The sequence below is a fragment of the Lathyrus oleraceus genome, chromosome 1 (assembly GCF_024323335.1).
Source record: "Lathyrus oleraceus cultivar Zhongwan6 chromosome 1, CAAS_Psat_ZW6_1.0, whole genome shotgun sequence".
Lineage (NCBI taxonomy): Eukaryota > Viridiplantae > Streptophyta > Magnoliopsida > Fabales > Fabaceae > Lathyrus > Lathyrus oleraceus.
Window position 1 is genome coordinate 459,383,014 of NC_066579.1, and position 24,409 is coordinate 459,407,422.

At 36.5% G+C, this 24,409-nt stretch overlaps 1 protein-coding gene across 1 annotated transcript in view; it reads right to left on the minus strand.

The window, feature by feature from the left end:
• The window catches only part of LOC127085273 (separase), a 28,896-nt gene extending 6,109 nt beyond the window's left edge, over nucleotides 1-22,787 (minus strand). Inside the window, exons 1-20 of the mRNA XM_051025807.1 lie at nucleotides 22,063-22,787; nucleotides 21,733-21,910; nucleotides 21,560-21,655; nucleotides 20,996-21,130; nucleotides 20,419-20,897; nucleotides 19,967-20,075; nucleotides 19,680-19,805; nucleotides 8,598-8,858; nucleotides 8,387-8,503; nucleotides 8,049-8,270; nucleotides 7,829-7,939; nucleotides 7,496-7,639; nucleotides 7,042-7,407; nucleotides 6,828-6,917; nucleotides 5,759-6,022; nucleotides 5,538-5,661; nucleotides 4,641-5,438; nucleotides 4,037-4,274; nucleotides 3,458-3,560; nucleotides 2,703-2,876 (exon numbers count right to left, since the gene is read on the minus strand). Coding sequence (XP_050881764.1) covers nucleotides 2,703-2,876; nucleotides 3,458-3,560; nucleotides 4,037-4,274; nucleotides 4,641-5,438; nucleotides 5,538-5,661; nucleotides 5,759-6,022; nucleotides 6,828-6,917; nucleotides 7,042-7,407; nucleotides 7,496-7,639; nucleotides 7,829-7,939; nucleotides 8,049-8,270; nucleotides 8,387-8,503; nucleotides 8,598-8,858; nucleotides 19,680-19,805; nucleotides 19,967-20,075; nucleotides 20,419-20,897; nucleotides 20,996-21,130; nucleotides 21,560-21,655; nucleotides 21,733-21,910; nucleotides 22,063-22,667 — 4,740 coding nt within the window. The 5' untranslated portion in view covers nucleotides 22,668-22,787. The remainder of the gene's footprint in view (nucleotides 1-2,702; nucleotides 2,877-3,457; nucleotides 3,561-4,036; nucleotides 4,275-4,640; nucleotides 5,439-5,537; nucleotides 5,662-5,758; nucleotides 6,023-6,827; nucleotides 6,918-7,041; nucleotides 7,408-7,495; nucleotides 7,640-7,828; nucleotides 7,940-8,048; nucleotides 8,271-8,386; nucleotides 8,504-8,597; nucleotides 8,859-19,679; nucleotides 19,806-19,966; nucleotides 20,076-20,418; nucleotides 20,898-20,995; nucleotides 21,131-21,559; nucleotides 21,656-21,732; nucleotides 21,911-22,062) is intronic.
• Between the last annotated feature and the right edge of the window lie 1,622 nt (nucleotides 22,788-24,409).

Sequence of the window (24,409 nt, forward strand, 5' to 3'; positions counted from 1 at the left end):
CCTAACTCAACCCTACAAAACCGGTTGGTAGAGTGAGGACTGCCCCCACTTATAAACACATGTTCATACCATATATTGTCCGATGTGGGACTCTTAACACCTACCATCTCTCTGTGACTTCTGTCCCATATGTACCTAATTGCCCATTTAATTTATTGTCAGTCAGTGGTTTAACTCGTTCCCTTAATTGTTCTATCACCTTTACTAATAGGAATGTAACTTTGCAGGATTGGAGTTCGGGACAGACGATTGGCGTCGCATGTGAGTCACAAGGCCTCTACTACTTCTCTATGTCATCTACCACATGCTCCACCACAGATTCTCCACTCATTATACACGCGCAATTAGGTCATCCAGGTCTTCCCAAGCTACAAAAGTTTGTGCTTAGTCTATCTAAGTTATCCACTTTACATTGTGAGTCTTGCCAGTTAAGGAAACATACTCATAGTCACTTTTCTGATCGAGTCAATAAACGGGTTGCATCCCCTTTTGCTTTAGTTCACTCCGATGTTTGGAATCCCTCGCGTACCATGTCTATTTTTGAGTCTAGATATTTTGTAACTTTTATTAATGATTTTTCACGTTGCACATGGCTATTTTTAATGAAGAACAGGTCTGAATTGTTTTCTATTTTTGAACAATTTTATAGAGAAATAAGAACCCAATTTGGTTTGTCTATTCGTACATTAAGAAGTGACAATGCACGTGAATATTTATCCCAACAATATCAAACTTTTAGGTCATCCAATGGTATTCTGCACCAAACGTCTTGCCCTTCTACACCCCAACAAAACGAGGTAGCCGAATGCAAAATTCGGCATCTTGTAGAAACCACTTGAACCCTACTTCTTCAAGGTGATGTTCCTTTTCGGTTTTGAAGGGATGCGGTGCTCACGGCATGTTACCTCATAAATCGCATGCCCTCATCTGTCCTTAATAATAAAGTCTCTCATTCAATCTTGTTTCCAAACTCTCCTCTCCACCCAATTCCTCCTCGAGTATTCGGGTCTACGTGTTTTGTACACAATCTCTCCCCTGGTCTTGATAAACTAGCAACTCGATCACTAAAGTGTGTCTTTCTTGGTTATCATCGTTCACAAAAGGGTTATCGTTGCTATTCTCATACTCTACAACGATACCTCATATCAGTCGATGTTACATTCTTCGAGTTTGTTCCATATTTCGAGTTCAGCCAAGTATCTCTGAAACCTCTTCAAGAAAGTACTCCCACACCTTTTCCGACAGTTAATAATGTCTCGCCTACAATTATCCCCCATCAATCTATGGTATGGTCTGTAGTGAAGCTGACCATTCTGTTTTTTATCGTCACTTAGTCCAAGGATGTATTTATCTTATTGTGTATGTAGATGGTATTGTCATAACTGGTAGTGATCAGCAGGGTATACTCCATTTAAAACAACATCTCTCGAATCAACTTCAGACAAAAGATCTTGTTAAACTTCCTTATTTCTTGGGTATTGAGGTAGCTCATTCTAAAGATGGTTTGGTGATTTCTCAACGGAAATATGCTATGGATATTTTGGAAGAAACTGGTTTGTTGAATGCTAAACCAGTTGATACTCCTATAGATCATGGGGAGCCTTTATCTGACTCAGGAAGGTATAGGAGATTGGTTGGAAAGTTGAATTATCTCACAGTGACTCGTCCAGACATTTCTTTTGCAGTTAGTGTGGTAAGTCAGTTCTTAAATTCCCCTTGCCAGGAACACATGGATTCTGTTATCCGGATTCAAAGGTAAATCAAATGTGCTTCAGGAAAAGGTCTAATGTATGAAAATAAAGGACATACTCAAATAGTTGGATACTCCGATGCTGACTGGGCAAGGTCACGCATTGATAGACGATCCACCTTTGGATATTGTGTACTTGTTGGAGGAAACCTTATAGTCTGGAAAAGTAAGAAACAAAATGTAGTTGCAAGATCAAGCGCCGAGGCAGAGTATAGGATCATGGCAATGGCATCATGTGAATTTATTTGGTTAAAACAGTTGCTCAAGAAACTTCAAATTGAAGAAGAAAAATCAATGACATTTATTTGTGATAATCAAGTTGCATTGCACATTGCTTCAAATCCAGTCTTCCATGAGAGGACCAAACATATTGAGATAAACTGCCACTTTGTCATAGAGAAAATCGAGTCAGGTGACATCGTCATAAACTTTGTCAACTCTTATAATCAATTGGCATACGTGTTTACAAAATCCCTACGAAGTCACGGAACTAATTATATATGTAACAAGCTTAGTGCATTTGACTTATATGCACAAGCTTGAGCGGGAGTGTTGATATTTGTAAATATAGCGTTAAGAATATTTGTATATCGAATAGTCCCACATCGACTATATTATGCAATTAGTTGTAATCTCTTTATATATAATAAAGTATCTGTAATGCTTTTAAAACACATAGTTTATTCAAATATCTATTAGTCTCTTGTATTTCAAGAGCGACAAAACTATTCAATTAACCTATTTGCAAGCTAGGAATGATCGATACTCATTCACTAGCTTGAGAGAGTGGTTTAAATAGACATATACTTTGTAATTATGTTAATCATTGTATTTGGCCAATTATTCAGGCATGTTAGGTATAGCACAGTCTATATAACAAGTTAGCGTTTGTACACTTGACACAGTATTGATAAACATTCAGATCTGTCTCAACATCAACAAGAGACTGTACCTTGCATCGCCCAGTCAAATGTGAAAGAAACTGGTAAGTAAGATGAGTTCCAATTGAAGCCTGGTGGAAGTATGAAGACCAATAATTTTCATCGAAAACTTTGCTAAAAGATGGCATTGAAAATTGTTCACTCACGGAAGAAACCGTGTACATCACAGCAAGTAATTTAGACACCTGTTGCAGTATCATTACCAAAACTAAGATCATAAACTGTGAAAGAGCTCAAGTGATAAAATAATGGAAAAAACAAAAGATCAAAAAGCTAAGAGTCAAGATTATTAAGCAACACGACATGGATTTGCACATCAGAAAAAAGGATTGTTAAGCAACACAATGTGCTTTTGTACTTCATAAAACAAGAAAACAACAAGTATACCATGACCTGTTATATCCAATTTCAAAGTTTTAAAATTTTGAGTTTCTTTGAATTCTATAAAGTGGATACTTTTTACTTAACACCTATGTGGGTTGCTATATCAGAAACTTCTACTTAACTTTCAATTATAAACAATGAAGAGGATATATATTTGAGCCTTGCACATAAGGATGTGGATTTCAATTAGCATAATAGAAAGTAGTAGAAATCCAAGAGTTACATTCTCCAGATTTAGTTTTATTTTTTTTAGCTTAAAAAGTTGTCAAGACAGGTATCAATGTCTGAGGTGTTCATAATTACGAGATTATAGCAGTTAAAAAACTAAACCAATTATGCAAAAATTGTCACAAGATAATAACATGAAGATAGAGAATACAACCTTTTGAAAAACTATGGGAACCTCACGAGAGAGTACAAAAGCTACCATCAACCAAGAAACAATGTCTTCAAACTTGATGTGAGATAGATTACAAAAAATGTTCCTGTAAGGAAAAACCAAAATGTCCCCGTCTATATAAGTTAGTTATCAAATTTTATGTTCCCAAAGCAGAAAATATAACAAATTTTATAAACATAACTCATAGGGAGAAACTATTTTAAGAATATTAGAAAGCAATACAAGATTTCCACAAGAGCATAAGGTGGAAGAGCAGGAAAAAAATTGGATTCAGAAATCAATATTTTCGCAACAATTTTCAGGTGCTTTTTTTTTAATCGGAATATCATTGGATAACTGTCTGTTAAAAACTGCCAACTTTTATCTATTAGTACAACTTAGATGACACTCCTAGTAAAGCAAACATATTTATCTTGATGACAAACATACAGCTTAAATGCCATATTTGGAAGACGCAAACATTTTCTCAAAGCATGTCAAAAGGTATAGTAAACCATTCATATATTACTGCTGAAATGACAGGTCAGCCACTGTCAGAATGTTTTGGATGCCAATGCCTACCTTGTAAGCTTGGAATGATAGCATTTCAAAGAATACCAACATATGCTATAAACTATCTCTGCACGCTCAATAGCAAAGACATCTCCTGGTATCTCCTTAGCAACCAATTGGTGAAAAGAATCTAGAGGCATTGATGAAAAACTATGGCAGAATGGGTCTCTGCCAAACAGAAGCGACATGCTTTTTAGAAGAATTTTCTGTGCTTCATCGATTTGACCAGGATATGCAAAACACTTCACTGCAGATGAACAGTCATATTAGAAAAAGAAAAGGCAAAAACTTTATTCAATACGGGTATATTTGGATTGGTGGTATAAATTGGAATGGAGTAAAATGACATAACATTCAATTTTTTTTTTAAATCTAACTATATTCCATTTCATTCCATCTTATACTATCAAGACTATCAATTCAAACATACCCAAAAAAAAATATATATATATATATATATGACTCAGTTATTGAACCAATGCTTAATCTGGTGAAGTTACAGCTAATGCTCGAAAAATATAAATGTAAGTTAAGACTCTATTCACTAGGTGCAAATGACAGCAGGACAATCATGTATTTACACAAGACAAAAAATGTGAAATGGTACACATACCTATTCGAGTGAGAAGCTTCATTGAAAGCTTCCTCCGAACAAACTCCCATTTGAGAATAATAAAATCATTCAGCAACCCAGATTTCATAATTTCAGATGGAAGGTAGTTCCAACACTTCATTTTAGATAAAATGCATGATATTGCACACCTTGAAGAAATGCTGCAACCTATCTCCTTCGAAATTGACTCTGTCCGTCTAAGCATGTCAGACGGATCAGAAATTTGGTTACCTTCCACGTTTTCATTGACTTCTAACTTCCTAGAAATGTTCGCATGTTGGTTCTGTATAGATCGATATCTGGAACGAGTTAATCTTGGTTTATTCTCAACTACTACTTTTGGTTCCTTTGATATAACCTTGGCAGAATTTTTAGACTTTCTACTTTGTTTGGGTTCAATTTTGGTTACTGGCCCTACTTTAGTAGATTTCGTTACATCTTCACCCACCTCATTCATTATAGAGCAAGTACAGGTCTTTCCTGGAGCACATTTTGCATCTGTCGCAGTTGCATAACCATTGTCTTCAGGACAACTCAGAGGGTTTTTCCATTCAGAAAGAGTTAATTTATTCAGAGCTGATGTGTACCAATTTTTTGCAGTCTCTTCAGAAACACCCTCTTCACAAGCGTTAAGTTTACTTTGACACAAATCCCCAAGACACCCGTGAAGAGTAACTTCAAGTATTAATTTACACTTTGAGCAACAAAATGGTGTGCTGCTATCATTCAAAATCTGCTGGGCACATTGAAGTTCCTTTTCTGCCAAATCCCAAAGTCTTTTCCTAAGGTATAGTTTTCCTAGGCAAAGCAAAAAATGGCAAATTAATTTTACACTAAAAGTAGAGAACAAAACCTATCAATACAATGGGGGAATAAGGCTACAAATAACTTACACACCTAAGAGGGAAGAGAAAGCAACAATAAACAATGGCAACTGAAGCGAACAGGATATTGCTTTCCCCCATCGAATATAGGATTCAGCCTCAATTGCATCTCCGATAATTTCATAGATGACTCCTATCTGCATGTATATATGGCATTGAAATGCAGTTCATTAAAAGCTTCTCTACAAATACTATAAGTCCATAAATGATAGGATGACAAGATATAAGCCAAACCTTAAGAGTGCTCTCAAGGTAACACTGCATAATTTTCCAAGGACTCAGATAATTGTCTTTTGAGTCCCATGATATCGAATCAAATAGAAAAACCTCCCTGACAACTGACTTGCCCACTTCAATTTTATCAACACCGTCCATAAGATTCTTCGAAAAATCAACTTTTATATTATTCTCTTCATTGTTCTTCTGAAAAATGTGCCTAAATTTCCCGTTGAAGAGTTTGGCATGTAATCTATGAGCTTCTTTTGCAAATGAAAGAGCCTAATAAGTTGATAAGTAAAAAAGACAAGAAATACTATAAGTCAGGAAACAAGGCAAGGGCAACGAAATGTAAAACAAAACAAAATTATGACATTCATTGATACGTCATCTGTAAATGCCCACAAAAAAACACACAACTTTGAAGATTAAAAAACTTCATCTTTTGCCTTTTAAAAATCAAGGTCTGCTTGTTGGAGTAGGAAAGAAATTGAAGGAGAAAATGAAAAGGTGTTATAAATAATCAACTCTAAATCCATTATGCTTTTACATTCCTATTTTTCATCTAAGCTTAAATTATAGCCAAATAAGTTTTCACTATTTAACTACCCAACCAAGAATATCGCTCAAGTAGAAAAACAACCACATAGGAGTGACAACAAATTTCAAGCTTTGACATAAAAAATCTAGGTCTGCTTGATTAAATAGGAAATTTTGTGAAGAAGAAAAGGACAAGGTATTATAAATAATTAAGTCTAAATCTGTAATGTTTTTTCATTCTTATTTTTCATTTAAGCTTAAATCGTGCCTAGACAAGTGTTCGATATATTCACCTACAAAAGTATGAAGATTGTTAGGGTAGAAAAAACATTGACAAGTTATCACACATTAAAGTCTAACCCAGTTTTGGCTGACTAGAAAGGAAAAACACAGAATTCGAAAATCCATCACCAGCACTGCAATCTCTCACATGAAAAGCGGCACTTGTGGCAAATATGAGACATGCTTCGAATAGCAATGGTATAGTTAAGTTAAAGGGATGATGATCAGTATTGAAAGGACTAAAATCAAAAACATTGCTACTTACCTCTATTAATTTCCCATTTGCAATGAGTCTTTCGCACAAATCACTATAAAGATATCCAGCAAGAAAAGTGCAATGACTTGGAACAGGATCCTAGGAGAAGATTAACAGAGAATGGAGTGATGAGCTTAAATAAAATAAAGGTATAAATATAGAACTAACAACTTGACATTCCAAAAAACTAAGCATGATAAATTATGTCTAAGAAGGGCCATACATTTGAAATCAGTTTGAGTGCAGCTTTTTGAACTTCGTCAACTGTGATTTCTACTTGAAAAGAGCTATCATGGTCGCAAGAACTCCTATGAGAGCTTGCAAACAAAAAAGAGAAATTCTGTTGAAACCCTATTAATGAGGTTTGGTTTCCCTTAAGATTATGCATCCAAAAATTAATATTTGAAAGATCGCTAAACTCATCCAATGAATTCAGGATGAATGCCTCATTCACAGGCGAAACGCAGAGGGCATGACTAAGCCTCCTACTTTCCCACAATAAGGTCAACCACTTCTCCACCGAGACACTCTTCAATTTGAACATTCTGATCAACAGCCGGTATGCATCATTGAAGAGTTCCATGAAACCCTGAAGAGATGTTGAAACCAAAATACTGACACTAGGTATCTTGTGCAAAAACTATATAAACCAATAATACTTAAGAAGAAAAACAGACCTTCAAATGTAATAAATCGATTATATTATAAAGTAGAATCATTATACTGTCAGGCAATGCAGAACATCCTCCCTCTTCAAAGCAATCCAGAGAAGAAATGTCCAACCATAAACCCAAAGCAGCCTTAACATCTTCAAAAATTTGCTGCTTAATGCACAATCAAAAATGTTTGATTAATAATAAAATGATTATGGAGTTATGAGAATTAAAAAAACTTCAAAACTGTAAGAAAACTTGAAGAATTGTGAAATCATCAGTGACAACTCACTTCCCCAGAAAAAAAATTAGAAACAGTCTAATGACAAAGTGGAAGGTATCAGCATGTTTTAGTACCTCTGAACAAGGTTCAGCTTCCTGGGTACATAGTGCACGTAGACAATATGCCACACACAACTGATGATAAATGGGAATTGCTTGGGAACACATCTCGCCAGGAATCTCCTTCTGTGGAAGGGGACTTCATATTAATGGTCTATGCATATCTAACATACAGAGCTAAACAGAAAATAGTGGTTATATATTTGAGAGGGACGAGAAGAACCAAACACCTTACCATGATGATGATTGCTTCCGACAAACAACGAATGCAGTCCCGGAGACCATCTATGCCGCAAAATCTTAATGCCTTTCCCTTTCTGACTAGAGTGTGTGCCTTTTGAAAACAGCTAATTGGCGTGATATATATATTTTGAAGGAGGATGTTTGTGATTTCCAGTTGCATTTTCTGACAGAATTCAGGGTATTTATCACTCATCTCCTCGTAGGCAGTAAGTTCCTAAACAGAGAAGGAGGAAACGATACACAAACACAATAGGTCTAATAAACATCAAATGCATAGCAAGATAATTGTGAAATTTCTATTCAAAAGAAATGTCTACAATGTGGCTGAACCTGCTCTAAGATTGTGCCAATGTTCCTCTTTGACAATTCTGTAGAAGATGACAATAGATTGTATAAGCTGGGGGAATCAACTTTGTCATCAACATCCGTAACACGTCTGCATTCTATCTACATGCATACAATGTGATATAATAATCAATAGGAAGAAGCAAACTTAAAATGTAACTGTTGAAAACAAAATTTAAATGCTTTGTAATGCTACCTTCACCCACTTCTTCACCACAGGTATAGGAGCTGGAATCTTCTCATACAGATCGCTAACACTGGACCAGTTTTTAAGAGTCTCAATCAATTTCTTCCTTATCTTAAGATTGTTGGTTTCATAAAGAAAATCTAAAAGCAAGGCACTTCTTGTGTAAGCATCCACTACAAACTCTTTCAAAACATCTTCTGACAGATTACCATAGTGGCATTTAATACAGAGCCATGATACTTTACAGCATAAGTTTAGAACCTTTGAAGCCTGTAGTGATAGATCATAGAACAAAAATAACTTAGCAAAAAATACTAAATTCTTAATACAAACTTTTAGTCACAACTCACTGACATTGTCATAGTTCAACCACAATCTAAATACTTGAACTTATTTAATTTTGCAAAGTCATAATCTATAGAAAGAATACAGCAGTCTTGCGGGAGTGGAGATGTTTTACTCATAGCCTAGGCACTCTTACTTTTATGCACACTGTTGAAGAATCCGTGATTTTCTCTTTTTAATAGTGCATATTTTCTGTTTTTATTTCATAATATGTTGTTTCTATTTCCTAAAGTTTCTCTTTGATTCAAGGAAGAATACTAATTGTATTCTCCCTGTTTAAACCAGGCTTTGGCTTAGGAATAAACATAACAGCACTCACCCTATTTATTTCTACATGCGGTTGTAGAAAGCTATCTTGTTAATCTCAAATAGCGTTGCAAAGCACCAACCACCTAAAATGCTAGATAGTGGGATAGCCGTTATTGCAAAGGCTAAAATTCAATGTACTAAGTAATCACAAATACTCAAAAATTGAAAAACAAGCAGCTAAAGAGACTTAAAACTTAAGAAGAGAAGAACATAATAGAGTTGAGCGTAGAAAGAACAGAATGATTGTTCGTGAGCAAGAACATAATAGAATGAAAAACTGTACAGTACTCTTAAAAGGGTTTGGATTGAAATTTATACCCTTAAAAGGACAACAGATTAAAAGAAAGATTTTGAGAAACTGATCCTAGAAACTCGAATAGAGGAAACAATGGCGGTTTGCGGCCCAACAATCGTTATTGCTGAAAGAAAAAATAGGCACTTACTGGAGGTGGTTAGAGCTTTACTTTTTTCAAATAAAGCATCAAAATATTTGTGGGATGAAGTGAAGCAATTGTGAAATCAAATAAAGTACCCTATCTAAATAACAAGGTGCCTTCCAAAGTCCTCAGATTTCAAACTCTAAACCATATTTTCAAATACCTTCCGAAGTCCTTAATTTCAAACTCTAATTCATATTTCCAAAGAATGTTTTCATGTTACTCATGTTTCAACTGATTTGATTTTAAGAAAAATTGGTTGCACAGCTTTTGTCCATTAGCATAAGAATCTTGGCAAACTTGAACCATGTGCTATAAAATGTGTTTTTCTTGGGTACTTTCCAACCCATAAGAGGTATATATGTTTGATCCAAAAAGCAATAAAATGTTGGTCACTGTCGTGATGTTACATGCTTTGAAAAAGAAATCTTTTTGTGATAATACTCATCTTCGGGGGAGAACTTAGAGAAAGATTCCTTTTCAATCGAGGACATTAGTTTCTTTTTGGTAATTTGTGAACATCACAAAGTTCCAAAACTTGCACTTCTCCACCATCAGAAAATGGTCATGATTTATTATATGAACCTACCCCCACTATGAGTAAGGAACCTAGTGAATTTGTGCCTACATTTTTTCATGAAGAAAACAGTGGAAATCTTTAAGATGATAATAATGATGAATTAATTGAATTGCCACAAAATGACGTGTGTAAAGAAAAAAGGTTTGAAGTAGGAAATGAGACTTGAAAAGGAAAAATATTTGTGATGAAGAACCATAAAGGTGATGAATCCACATCTCAATGTTGCCATGAATCAGAAGCGGGGTTGAATCAGCCTCCTAAAACAAACTAAAAATGTAAGTCTATTTTTTTCCAAGAGTGATGTTTTGTATCCTAATATAGAGTAGATCTTGCACTAAGCATCATACGTCTACTTTTATATCATATTCAAAATTGTCCGCATCTTTTTCAGCTTTCACCTTACAATTGTCCAGTGTAGAGATTCCAAAGAATATATAGGATGCTCTAGAAGTTCCAAAGTGGAGACAAGTTGAACTTAAGGAGATGAGAGCTCTTGAGAAGAACAAAACTTGGAGTGTCATGAAACTACAGGATGGCAAGAAAATAGTAGGACGTTGTTATCCCATGTGAAGGGTGATGTTGTCAAAAACAGTATAACGGGCAGGTTATCAAGGGAGGGAGAGAGTAGTCAGATAGTTATATTGTAGTTTTTTTTTCATCCATAGTATCTGGTAGTTTTGAGAGTTGAGAAATATCTTCATTTTGTTCATATTTTTAGTATTCAAATATAGTAGTGTGTGTTTCTTCAAAGAATTGTGATCCTTGTTTTCATATACTATTCAGAGACTGACTTTCAAGATTCAATTTCATTTTTCAACCACATTGCATCCCCATTGGCCTTTCATATAAGCCACTTGTGGCAAAACGGGTCGCCCACCCCGCCCCGCCTTAAGCCTGCCAGAAAATGGGGCATGGAGGGCTTGCCCGTCTATTTTTTTAATTTTTTATTTTTCATTTTTTTAATAGATTAATAGCTTTATTTTTACATTTCAATTAAATTTTTCACTTATTCTTTCGAACAATTTTTTATAAAGCATCTTTTTAACAAATTTTACTTAAAAAAAATTGCATACATTCACAAATAAATGTATAAAACAGAATCATCGACAAACATCACAAAACTATAGTTCAAGTATTAACTTTCAACCAAACAAAATAAATATTTTGAGTTCTTGATAACTAGGTTGGCGGGTCAACCCGTCCCTTTTTTTGACAGGTTTAAGGTGGGGCGGATTGAGCAGGTAGACGGGCACAAAATTCCATTCCAACCCGCCATATTTTGGTGGGTGTGCGGGCCGATCCGGCGGACCACGACCCATTTTGCCACCTCTTGTGGGTCGCTAATAAATACCTGAAGTTTTGAGGCCAAACTGTTAAGTTAACATAATATTGAATTAGATGATTTGAATTACTTGAGAGAAATTAATCTCAACCTTATTATTAATAACCAAGTGATTACAGTCCAATCTACAAGTAAATCCCTTGATCATAGGAATAAAACCAACAAACCTAATCAAAGATATATTACCTAACAAATTATAATTTAAACCTATTACATACCTTAACACTCCCGCTCAAGATAAAGCTTACTAAGCTTTTAAGCTTGTTACATATATACTCTTTAAAATAGAAGGTCAAACCAAACCAAACAAACCAATATTAGAATCACGTTGAAATTTCACAAACAACATCAAAACAAAGATGCAACGAGATTGGATCAAATATTGTTCTTTGCTTGAAACAACCAACTCAAGTGTGTGATTGGTGCTAACGAATCAACAGTGACGACAGTTGGACAACTTAACTACCAAAAAAGAAAAAACTAATGTAAGTGAGAAATGTCATTTGTGACTTGTGACTCGTGCCAACGATTCAACATTGACTTTGATTAATATTAAGAATAATAAATCAAGTGTCAGTTGGAGTCCCACATTGATTATAAATATAGAGACTTGAGCATTTATAAATGGGAGAACCCACACACCTATCACCTTAAGGTTTTTGGTGAATATGTGGTGTCCCTCTCACTTGTGTATTGCTCTTAGCCCAATGTTGACACTCCTCCTCATGACCCAATAAAATATATGAGAGTCTTTGGTTCGAATGGTGAATATGTGGTGTCTCTCTTACTTGTGTGTTGCTCTTATCCCAATGTTGATGCTCCTTATTGCTTAGTCTCAGAATTTGGGTTAGGCCTAACTAATCCCTACAAAACTGACTTGTAAGGTGAGGATTACCCTCATTTATAAACACAACACATGTCAAATCTCTAAGCGTGGGACTAAATTCACCCCCTCAAAACTAACACAAAATGAAGGTGTTAGGAGCTGCAATGAGGCAAGTCAAAGTGCCGCAATTAATTCGACTAGGGGCGGACCGCAATTAAGGCGGAAAGCCCAACACACACCCTTGGGACTTTCCACCTTAATTGTGGTCCGCCCCTAGTCGCCTCAATTGCGACACTTTGACTTGTCTCATTGTAACCCCTAACACCTTCATTGTGTTGGTTTTGAAGGGGTTGATTTAGTCTCACATTGCTTAGAGATGTGACATGTGTTGTGTTTATAAATTGGGACAATCATCATCTTACAAGCCGATTTTGTAGGGATGAGTTAGGCTCAACCCATATTTTGAGAATTAGGCGAAGGGACTACCTTATACTATTGACAGTGTGTTGAGACCAATGACCGAAGAGCCTTCCATTACAGACAGAATTGAGAAAAGGAAAAGAGCATTGTATGACAAAAGTGACATGGACAGATGATCATCAGACAACTTGGAACGGAATGTAAGACTTAACATATGACCACATACCTCCCATAGATGTTGCTAACCAACAACCTCAAATAAAAAGATCCGCAAAACTAGACCAGTGAGAAATGCGCTAACAAGATATAGTGAAACACTACAAAACAGAATAAATGAGCAGTCTAAAAAGACGCGCAACAGACAAAATATTGTGACCGAGGACCTAAATTATTGTAGAAACATGCAATCAGTGAAAAAAGACCAAAACACTGCAGAGAAGCTACCAGGATGCATTCACAACCATTAAAAAACCTATGAACAGCAAAGAAACTTGGAGGATGCCCCTTAAAGTGAAACCAACAGACTGGAAGTAGTCTCAACTAAACTAGGAATGCAAGGCGAGTCTAACAGGACCAGTGGCGACCTTGTCAGAGATCTGGAGGGGGACTATGGCCATCACGCGTCGGCTGTACTGATGGCAACAGAAATGTGTGGCGGCGACTGTGATAGAGGCTGACGGAGGTGTTTCAAGGACTGGCTGATCTAACTCTGGAGAATCTGATGGTCACAATGTTGTCAGATACAGCGGTTGAATTTCTATGAAGGCAACAGCAGCGACCCTCAACTGTTATCCAAACTGAAAATAAACTAGGGTTAGCCTTGATGGTGGCTGAACCCAGAAACAGAGAACTATGATTCCGGACCTCATTCGAAAAAGAGTAAACTATTATCATATTCCCAAGTGTTAGGGAACTCAACAGCAGAATAGTGACAAGATAGTTCGAGGAGGATCAAACCAAACTCTTATACCAAGTTAAATTAGATGATTTGAATTGCTTGAGAGAAATTATTCACGACCTTGTTATTTATAACTGTTAAAAGAGTCCCACAATGAAAAAAAGGATATGGTCTGAATATATGTTTAGAAGTGGGGACAATCTTCGTCTTACAAAACAGTTTTGTAAGGTTGAGTTGTCCAACCACACATTTCAAAATGGTATCAGATTCAGGTTCATGCATCATTGGGTCACCTCCAATCAGATATCTGCTTACGGGGTATAAAGCCTGAAAATATGTTTATAAGTGGGTTAATATTCACCTTACAAGTCGGTTTTGTAGAGATGTGAGTTATGCCCAAACCCACACATTCTAAGAATGATTTTTTCTTGATTTAGGATTGACTCTATGTATCCTATAAATATGAATTAGTTGAGTCTTTTGTATCAATTCAATAGCTATTATCAATAATTAACGGTTTTATTTGAATACATTAACGGTTTTACTTTAGAATTGATTTAAATATGAACACCTCTTAATAGAGAGTAGATTAGTTTACTATTAGTTTGTTATTGTGTTGTGCTGTGACAGCTGTATGCCAGCTGTACAGTTTGTTAGTCTTGAGGTTTCTATATATAAGTGCCTTTGTATCCTTTCTATTAATAATCAATATATGAGAATTACATCTTTCTTCTTCTCTCTCACTCTTATGGTATTGTATCATGGTATCTAGAGCTTCTATTTTCCCGATCCAGTGATCTTCATCCATGGCGTCACCGTTTCGCAGCGACGGCGCTTTTCCTTCCGCTCACGTCAAGCTCTCTGTTAAGCTTGATGATAAAAATTTCAAGCAATGGAAGCAGCAAATCGATGGAGTTGTGCGTGGCCATAAGCTTCAACGCTTTGTCACTGTTCCGATGATTCCGCGGCGATCTCCGGTGACTTTTGATCCGAATCTCGGTGAAGTCACGGATGCGTATCTCGATTGGGAGCAGCAGGATGCTCTCGTCTGCACGTGGCTTCTCTCCACGATTTCTGACTCGCTTCTTCCCAAACTCGTTGACTGTACTCACGCGTGGCAAGTCTGGACGGAAGTTCACCGTTACTTCGCCGCGCAACTCACGACGAAGGCTCGTCAATTACGCTCCGAACTACGTCGTCTCTCCAAAGGCAATCTCACGATTGATGAGTTCATGGCGCGTGTTCGCGAAATCAATGAATCGTTGATTTCAGTTGGCGATCCTGTTCCGCTTCGTAACCTAATTGAGATTGTGCTGGATGCGCTTCCTGAGGAGTATGATTCTATTGTTGTTGCTGTCAATAGCAAGGAAGATCTCAGTACGTTAAAGGATCTTGAGTCAAGTCTTCTTGCTCATGAGTCGCGATTGGAGAAACACAGGAAAGCGATTCTTACTGAACCTGCATCTGTTAATTTAACGCAGGTTCCGTCGTCTGAATCATCTTCTCCGGTTGATTCTGTTTCTCAGACTTCTGACTCGTTTCCCACTGGTACTAGTCACGTCACTGCTCACGCTGAAAACAATGGTTACAACTCAAGAGGAGGCCGTTCAGGGCGTGGTGGCGGTCGTTTTGGTCGTAACGGTGGTCGTTTTGGCAAGACTCAGTGTCAAATCTGTCACAAAGGTGGACATGATGCATCTGTCTGTTACTACAGGTACTCCCAGTCTTCTTCAATGTCGTTTCCACCGCAACGTGCTCCCTTCAATCCATTTCTGGCGAATGCTCGTCCTGTTTATGCTCCTGTGTTTGGTTATCCTTCGCCTAGATCAGCTGCACCACGACCTTCTCTACCTCAAGCCTTTGTGGCTAGTTCTGATTCCAACTTCAGCAACCAAGGTGGTATCCAGACTCAGGTGCGTCACATCATGTTACACCTGATTCTTCAAACGTGCCTGATGCTCAATCTGTGACTAGTTCTGAACAAGTCTTCATGGGAAATGGCCAAGGTTTGTCCATCAACTCCATAGGTTCCATGAAATTTCCCTCTTCTCATCTGTCTCACAAACCACTCACACTTCACAACTTACTTCTTGTTCCTCACATCACCAAAAACCTCATTAGTGTGAGTAAATTTGCACAAGATAACCAGGTTTTCTTTGAATTTCACCCCTATTTTTGTCTTGTCAAATCTCAGGGTTCTTCTGAGGTGCTTCTTCATGGTATTGTTGGAGATGATGGTCTTTACAAGTTTCAGCTTCCCTCTTCTCAAGTGTCCAAGTCTTTGTCTAGTCTCAACTCTAGCACAACTTTAGACTTGAATAATTGTAATCCTAGGGTTTCATGTAACACTGTTTCTCATTCTAATGACAATAGTCATATTGTTACTGATTGTAATACTTCATTTTCTGTGAATAAAAGTGATGTTTCTATTGTTAATTTGCCTATGGTTTATTCTACTGCCAAGTCTGTTCATCCTCTCAGCAAGTATGCTCTGTGGCATACCAGGTTGGGTCATCCCCATCACCAAGTCCTTGCTGAAGTGCTCAAAACCTGCTGCATTTCTCTTCCTTCTAAGTCTGCAGCAGAGTTTTGTTCTGCTTGTTGCTTAGGCAAATCTCACAGACTTCCTACTTCCCTCTCTACCACAGTCTACACTCATCCCTTGGAATTAGTGGTCTGTGATTTATGGGGCCCGGCACCTATCAAATCATATTTTCTGACTTGTGTAGATGCTTTCTCTAGGTTTACCTGGATCTTCCCTCTTAGGCTAAAGTCTGAAACCTTTTCCCAATTTGTTCAACTCAAAACTATGGTAGAACTTCAATGATCTTGGAATTGTTCATAGGTTTTATTCTCAAACTGATGGAGGTGGTGAGTTTAGGCCTCTCACCAAATACCTCAATGATCTTGGAATTGTTCATAGATTTACCTGTCCCCATACCACCATCAAAATGGTATTGTTGAGCGCAAGCACAGACACATTGTTGAAACAGGCTTGGCCCTGTTAGCTCACTATCACTTGCCTTTTCAAATGTGGGATCATGCCTTTATTACAGCCACTTATCTCATTAACAGACTTCCTAGTGTGTCTCTTGAGAATAAAACTCCATATTTCAAGCTGTTTCACAAGTTTCCTGATTATGCTCACTTAAGAGTTTTTGGCTGTGCTTGTTTTCCCTTCCTACGCCCTTATAACTCTCACAAATTGGATTTTAGATCTCAAGAGTGTGTTTTCCTTGGTTACTCCACCATTCATAAGGGCTACAAGTGTCTATCTGCTTCTGACAAAATTTATGTCTCTAGGGATGTTATTTTCAATGAGACTAAGTTTCCTTACTCTACTATTTTCCCATCTTCTGTCACTATGCAATCCTCATCATCCTCTTCTACCTCTTCTGACTGGTCTTTTCCTCTTGCTTCTACCATCCCTGCTTCTGCTACTAGGGCCGTTTCTGCTATGCCTATTACTCAGATTCCCTCTATTCTCACCACTCCTTCTCATGCTCACTCTGCAGCTCTTAGAAGTTTCAGTCCTACTCATGCTAATTCTGCTGCTTCCCCTGTTTCTGCCCTACCTTCTATGCCTGCAGATTCTGTTAATTCTTCTATATCTGCTACACCAGCCAATTCTCTGTCTGTTACTCCTCTGCATTCTGACATTGCTGAGGCTGCCACTATTTCCTCTTCTTCTACCCCTGTCTCTGAGTCATCCAACAATTCTGTTCCCACACTTCCTAACCCTTCTATTCATCCTAACAATGTTCACTCCATGCAAACAAGAGCTAAGAATGGCATCACTAAGCCTAAACTTCATCCTACTCTCTTGCTTACTCACATGGAACCTAGCTCTGTTGGACAAGCCTTGTCTTCTCCTCATTGGCTTCAGGCCATGAAAGATGAGTATAATGCATTGTTGAAGAATCAGACCTGGACCTTGGTGTCTCCAACTGTTTCTAGGAAGCCAATTGGCTGCAAGTGGGTTTTTAGGGTCAAGGAGAACCCTGATGGAACCATCAACAAATACAAGGCTAGATTAGTGGCCAAAGGTTTCCATCAACAGGCTGGCAGTGATTTTACAGAAACTTTCTCTCCTGTGGTCAAGCATGTAACTGTCAGAACTGTTCTCACTCTTGTTGTGACTCACAGGTGGCCTATACAGCAAATTGATGTGAATAATGCCTTCTTAAATGGCACACTTGAAGAGGAAGTTTACATGCAGCAGCCTCCTGGTTTTGAAGCTGCAGACAAGACTCTAGTTTGCAAATTAAACAAAGCCATTTATGGCCTCAAGCAGGCTCCAAGAGCCTGGTTTGATAAACTCAAGGGTTCTCTCCTAAGTCATGGGTTTCATGCTAGCAAGTGTGATCCTAGCCTCTTTCTCCTTCATACTGGCAGCCTAAGCATTATGGTTTTGGTGTATGTTGATGATATAATCATCACTGGCAATTCTTCTGCCTTTATCAGTGGCTTAATTACTCAGTTAAATTCTGATTTCTCCCTCAAACAGCTTGGGAATTTGGATTATTTCCTTGGCATAGAAGTGACTCATCTGCCCAATGGTTCCTTGCTTCTTTCCCAAGCCAAATACTTGACTGATCTGCTAGCCAAAGTAAACATGCTCAATGCCAATGGCATGCCCACTCCCATGGTGTCTACTAGTAAACTTTCTAGGTTTGGGTCTGAACCAGTCTCTGATCCCACACAGTTCAGGTCTGTGGTGGGTGCTCTTCAGTATGCTACACTCACCAGGCCTGAGATCTCATTCTCTGTTAATAAAGTGTGCCAATTTCTATCAAACCCTTTGGAGGAGCATTGGAAAGCAGTTAAAAGGATACTGAGATATCTCAGTGGGACTCTGCACTATGGTTTATTGATTCAGCCTGCTGTGTCTCATCAACCTCTGTCTTTACTTGGTTTCTGTGATGCTGACTGGGCATCAGATCCTGATGACAGGAGGTCAACCTCAGGAGCTTGCTTATTTCTAGGTCCTAATCTTATTTCTTGGTGGTCCAAGAAACAGCAGTTGGTGGCAAGGTCAAGTGCTGAAGTTGAGTACAGGAGCATGGCTCAGCTAGCATCTGAAATCATCTAGGTGCAGTCTCTACTGCAGGAACTTCACTGCAGATTTCACACTCCTAAACTGCTTTGTGATAACCTAAGCACTGTAACTCTTGCACATAACCCTGTTTTGCACAATAGGACAAAACATATGGAATTGGACAAACTTTTTGTAAGGGAGAAAGTGATCTCTAAGAACCTAATTGTGGAGCATGTTCCTGCTCAAGATCAGTGGGCAGACTTGTTGACCAAACCTCTCTCAGCCATCAAGTTCCTACCACTGCGTGACAAACTGAAAGTGTTCAATAAACTTAGTTTAGTTGACACACCCTCAGTTTCTAAGGGGGACTAATAGAGAGTAGATTAGTTTACTATTAGTTTGTTATTGTGTTGTGCTGTGACAGCTGTATGTCAGCTGTACAGTTTGTTAGTCTTGAGGTTTCTATATATAAGTGCCTCTGTATCCTTTCTATTAATAATCAATATATGAGAATTACATCTTTCTTCTTCTCTCTCACTCATATGGTACTGTATCACCTCTAACCATAGTTGGTGATTACAATCAAATTTACAACTAAATCCCTTGATTATAAGAATAAAACCAACAAACCTAATCATAGAGATATTTATTCAACAAACTATAATTTAAACCTAATACCTATCTTAACAATAACGAACCAAATAAGATACTTGTAATGGTTCTATCTATATTACACGGCATACTTCACTTTTGACAAGTTTGTTTCTCTTACTGATGACTAATGGCTCCTACCAGGAGCTCAATGCTTGTTGAAATATTTTAAAAAGCAAGTGAATGATGTTTCACGATATATTTCATTGCATGGAAGATTTCAAGTAAAAAACGGAATGGAATACCTCTTCTGGTTGCTTGTTTTTGTAGAAAAACAAAGCAGTATTAAAGAGACAATTAATTATGTATTTTAACCCATCTGAATCAATCCACTTGCTAGCAATGACGTGCTTAATCAATTGCTTGCTTTCCTGAAATAGAGGCAAAGAACATTAGTTTTTCTAAGACACGATTAAATAGCTTTCTGCAGACATTTAAAAATTCAATAAGATATTTTTGGTTGGAAAAATATTATAGCAGAAAATTAGAAAACGATAACACGTAAACGGCACTTCATTATACTAAGGAGAACCTGGAGTTTACGATTGGTTCTGATGGAAAGGGTGAAAGCTGCCAATGTAAAGCAGGGCATTGTTCTACTCTTTTCGGCAAATCCATCATCATCCTTTTCAAATGTAAAACTGCGGCGAGAAAGAAGTGGAATTTAGAAATTTGTCATCACAAATAGAACAAGATGAAAAGTAACAGAAGGTGTAATCTTTCAAACTTGTCGAGATATCTTATAAATAAACAGTAGGCAAAACAATATGTTCTTAGAAACTACTCAAGAGTTAATGTGACGGGTGAAAATTATAATATAACAGATAGCAAATCCAAATATAAGACAAATGACACGAGGAATGGAAACTATTTTCTTCCATAAAATCAACATAATAGCCTATAAAGAATCAAATAGCAAGGCATATAAGCTGATCATGAAAAACTCTACTTCACCGCAATAATTTGGACATTGACAGAGTATACCTTGGACTATAAAGAATAAATTGACAAAGGGCATGAAATGCATCTTCAACAGTGGAAAGCATAGTCATAGTAGAAGCATCGTTCTTTTCAGTAAGTAGCTGTTTCCTTTCTGAATTTACTGATTTAGCAAGCGGTAGGCATAGAAAGTTCAATGCCTCTACATAAAATGATTGGTAAGTTGTAACGGCCTCGCAATCAGAAGCTGACTGTGTACATGTGTGGCCATCAAACTGTTGGTCTTCAACACTAGATGACATACAACTACTTCTGCTGCAAATGTGAAAGGAACCGAGCAAAGGTGGTGAACTCTGTAGTATTTTCTTATTTTCAAGTAAAGTTCCCATAAAACATTCAAATTTTGTGGTGCCGGAGGATGCAAGACCTTCAGCTCCAGACTTCAACTTAGACTTCAACTTACAGCTAACAAGGAGCAACCCGGCAGCATAAAGCCTCAGTATTGAATTAAGGGGTTTCATAAACTGCCAAAGTTCCAAACTACTTCAATTAAAGTGGAATACAAAAGGTTGAAACAGCTGGACAAATAAAAACTACAAGAGAGGAACATTGAATAAAAAACCTGTTTATAATGCTCTGCTGTTTTGTTCAAATATGTTGCAAAGGTATGACAAAAACTTGCATTTGCAGTCTGGCATTTAAGGACACAATAGTATACAAGTTCAATAAACTCGACTCCGGCATTTCCCTTGTCAACCTGGAAGGATAAATATAATAGATTAATATAAAAATCAAGAAATCCAACAAGAAAATACCAACATTGTTGTTTAGATGTAAAACAAACTAAATTAGTAACTAAAAAGTGGTCGTAGACAAAAAGAAACTTGTCAAATGAACAAAATCAGCTTTTAATTCTTTGAAGAAATACTTGTAATTCTTCTAAGTAAGAGTAGTGCAATAACAATAAAAATCCAAACGCAGGGCGGTAGCTTAAATGGTGATACGCTGCATAGGGCATAATAGCTAGGCCAGGTAGCTTTGTATGATTACTTGTACTAGTGCTCTTACAACTTGAACTTAACGGCATTCAATTGAATGGAATTAAGAACAAAACGCATCGCTAGATAAGCAAATTTTGATCCAAAATCACCGAGTTCTAGACATAGAATTTCATATACATCCTTACCTTGTTTTCACAAGCAAAACAATCCAGTATATCCATGATATACAACAAGTTATTCTCATCCAGCGTGAAAAGTATGGAGCACATCTTTTGGGCAATCTGCATTCAAAAATTCATCAGCATGGTTAGTGAAATGTTTATTGATAAACATAACTGAAAGTAAATAATTAGCTTACCTTGAACAATTGATCTTTAAATGAAGATTTTGCATACTCATTCAATGCCGTTCGGCACAAAGTGATCACTAAATCTTTATCGGAGAATGGCGCCTTCTCAAGGAAATTTAAAGCACATTTACCCAAGTGATATGCTAACGCCTTGTGAAATTTCTCATATGAATTGGAATCCAATCCCCTGGAACAGTAAGTTGTATAAGCATTAAGCACAGAATAGAATAGCTTTTATCGGTCTCATAGCATACAAAAGAGATAACCGTTGCAAACACAAGACAAATACCCAAATTAAGTGGAAGTGAAAGCAACCAAAAACTAAAAATATTGACCTACCCAAGCCACGGCCTTACTTCATCCATCAAATGAAGCACCCTTCTGAAGTAGCCATCATCTTTAACAGAAGCCATTGATGCACACTTCACTAAACTCACAACAATATCAACAACCAACGAGGATAAATCTTTATCAACAGCACCACCTTTATCAATCTCAGGAAGTATCTTCTTCCCCTTGCTTTTCACTTCATGGAGCCTCTCTAAAAGCTTAAATCCTTCAGCTTCGGCCTCATGGAACCGTCTACAAGACTCATAGCAACGTATCAATCGAAGTCTCAGGAAATGCATAGTTAAGGGTTTGGAATCCAATTGAGAACACACGGCTTCTAAACAATTCAAACAGAGAATATAAACTTGGAACAACTCACGGATTAAGACCTCGTTGGAATTTGAAATTTCTGGAATTCGTTTGGGGAGAATCGATAAAGAGCTGTTGATGAATGGTACAAAACGTTTCGCTAATGTTCGAATTAGGGTTTTCTCATTCTCAGAAGACTTAATATCGGAAAAGGGACGGAGGTAATCGGAGATTATGGCGTATATACCTGGAGAATCGGAGGTTTTCAGCTTAGAGACGAGAGAGGCTTCGATCGGAGAAGCCATGGAGAGAGAGAGAGGGAGAGAGAGAGAGAGAGAGAGAGATTTATGAAGTGGTGAGATGAGAATTAGAAAATGGAAGTGTGTGTGAGTGAGCTTAGTTTTGAAGGCGCCAATACCAACCCTTTTCGGTTTGCAATTTTATTTCAAAAAAATACAAGATGAATACAACGGTATATAACCTGGCAGGAAATATATTTCTTAACCTTTTTTTAAGATTTCTAGCTATAAAATAAAATAGTTTGGTTAATTTGTAATTCTAAAATATCATTCATGCCTTTTTTTTTAGTGTTAAGTATTAATTGTTGTTTTGTAAAAATTATTTTTAATTATTTATTATAGAGAAAAAATTAAATAAATTAATAAAATATTAAATATTAAATAAATAAATAAAAGATAATTATTGTTTAAAAACTAAAAAAAAAAATGTTTTTTATATATATAAAAAGTTAAAGAATGAAAATTAAAAAGGGACGAAAGGAATAGTTTTTTTTTTTTTAATATTTTGGTTTTTTTTAAGAGATTAATTGAAATACGTGTAAAAGGGTTTTACACCGTCACTTAATTATAGACGTCGGATATTAAAAGAAGTTTGACTTTTATTTTAAAAACCTATAAAATAATACAAACGGGTGATGGTGATGAACTGACGGTGTAAAACTTTTTACACTAACAGTGTATAGTAATTAATCTCATTTTTTAAATGTATAATTTTTTTAAAACTTATCGATTTGGTCAAAAAAAATTAAAAATATCAATATAAAATAGAATTATTTATTTAATCAATATCAATTCAGTCTAGTATATATAATTTATTTATTTAATCATAATTTTTTAAATAGACATTATTTATGTATTAGGATCATTGAATTTTTAAAATCTATATTCATTTAAATACCAGTGTTATTAAGAAGTATTGTCAAAAATAAAATATAATGTTGTGGGGTGTTAATACCTTTCACATACATATTCGACTTCCGAACGTAAATTTGTTGTGATGACCATATTTTGTGTTCTTCAAGAGTTTTATCAAAATTATCCTTTAAAAAATAAACTTTAGTAGCAATTTCATTATCATTTGAGCGTTCATTCACTCGAGTATTTTTCGCGTCGCGACAGTTACACGTCAGAGTTTCTCCTGAATGGGTCTCCTAGTCATCGTATGAGCGATGCGATTCTTGGGCGAGAGCGTCCTGGCTTGGGACATCCGCAAATATAACATCACGTGTGTATGTTAACTTTTAAACATAAAAAGCATCCGGAATATTAAACTCCACACATTTTGTATTCCAATAATTTAAACTATATACTTGAATGGACTCGTATATATAAAATCCCTATCATAACCCAAATTTTGTGTTTCATATGTCTAGGATACATGTTGAGAAGCAATTTGGGAATGTTCAAAGTCAACCAAGTTAGCATCATAAAAATTAAAAAGATTAACACATGTTAGTTTACAAAATAAAACTTGTGTTTTGAAAGTTATAAATCTTACGTTAATTTGAAGTGTTGTACTTATGGATGTTCCAAATTAATGTGAAGTCTGGATTCATTCCAAACATTAGACAATATTGGTTTTTTAGAAGTTTACACGATAATGGAACCACAATATATAAGTATATGAATAACATGGTTAAGATAAATAAAATTGGGATGTATGGTTGGATAGTGTATGTGTTTCACTTACCCCAAACATGGGCAATGATAATAATAGTTTAACGAACATTGTTGTTATTCTTAACAAA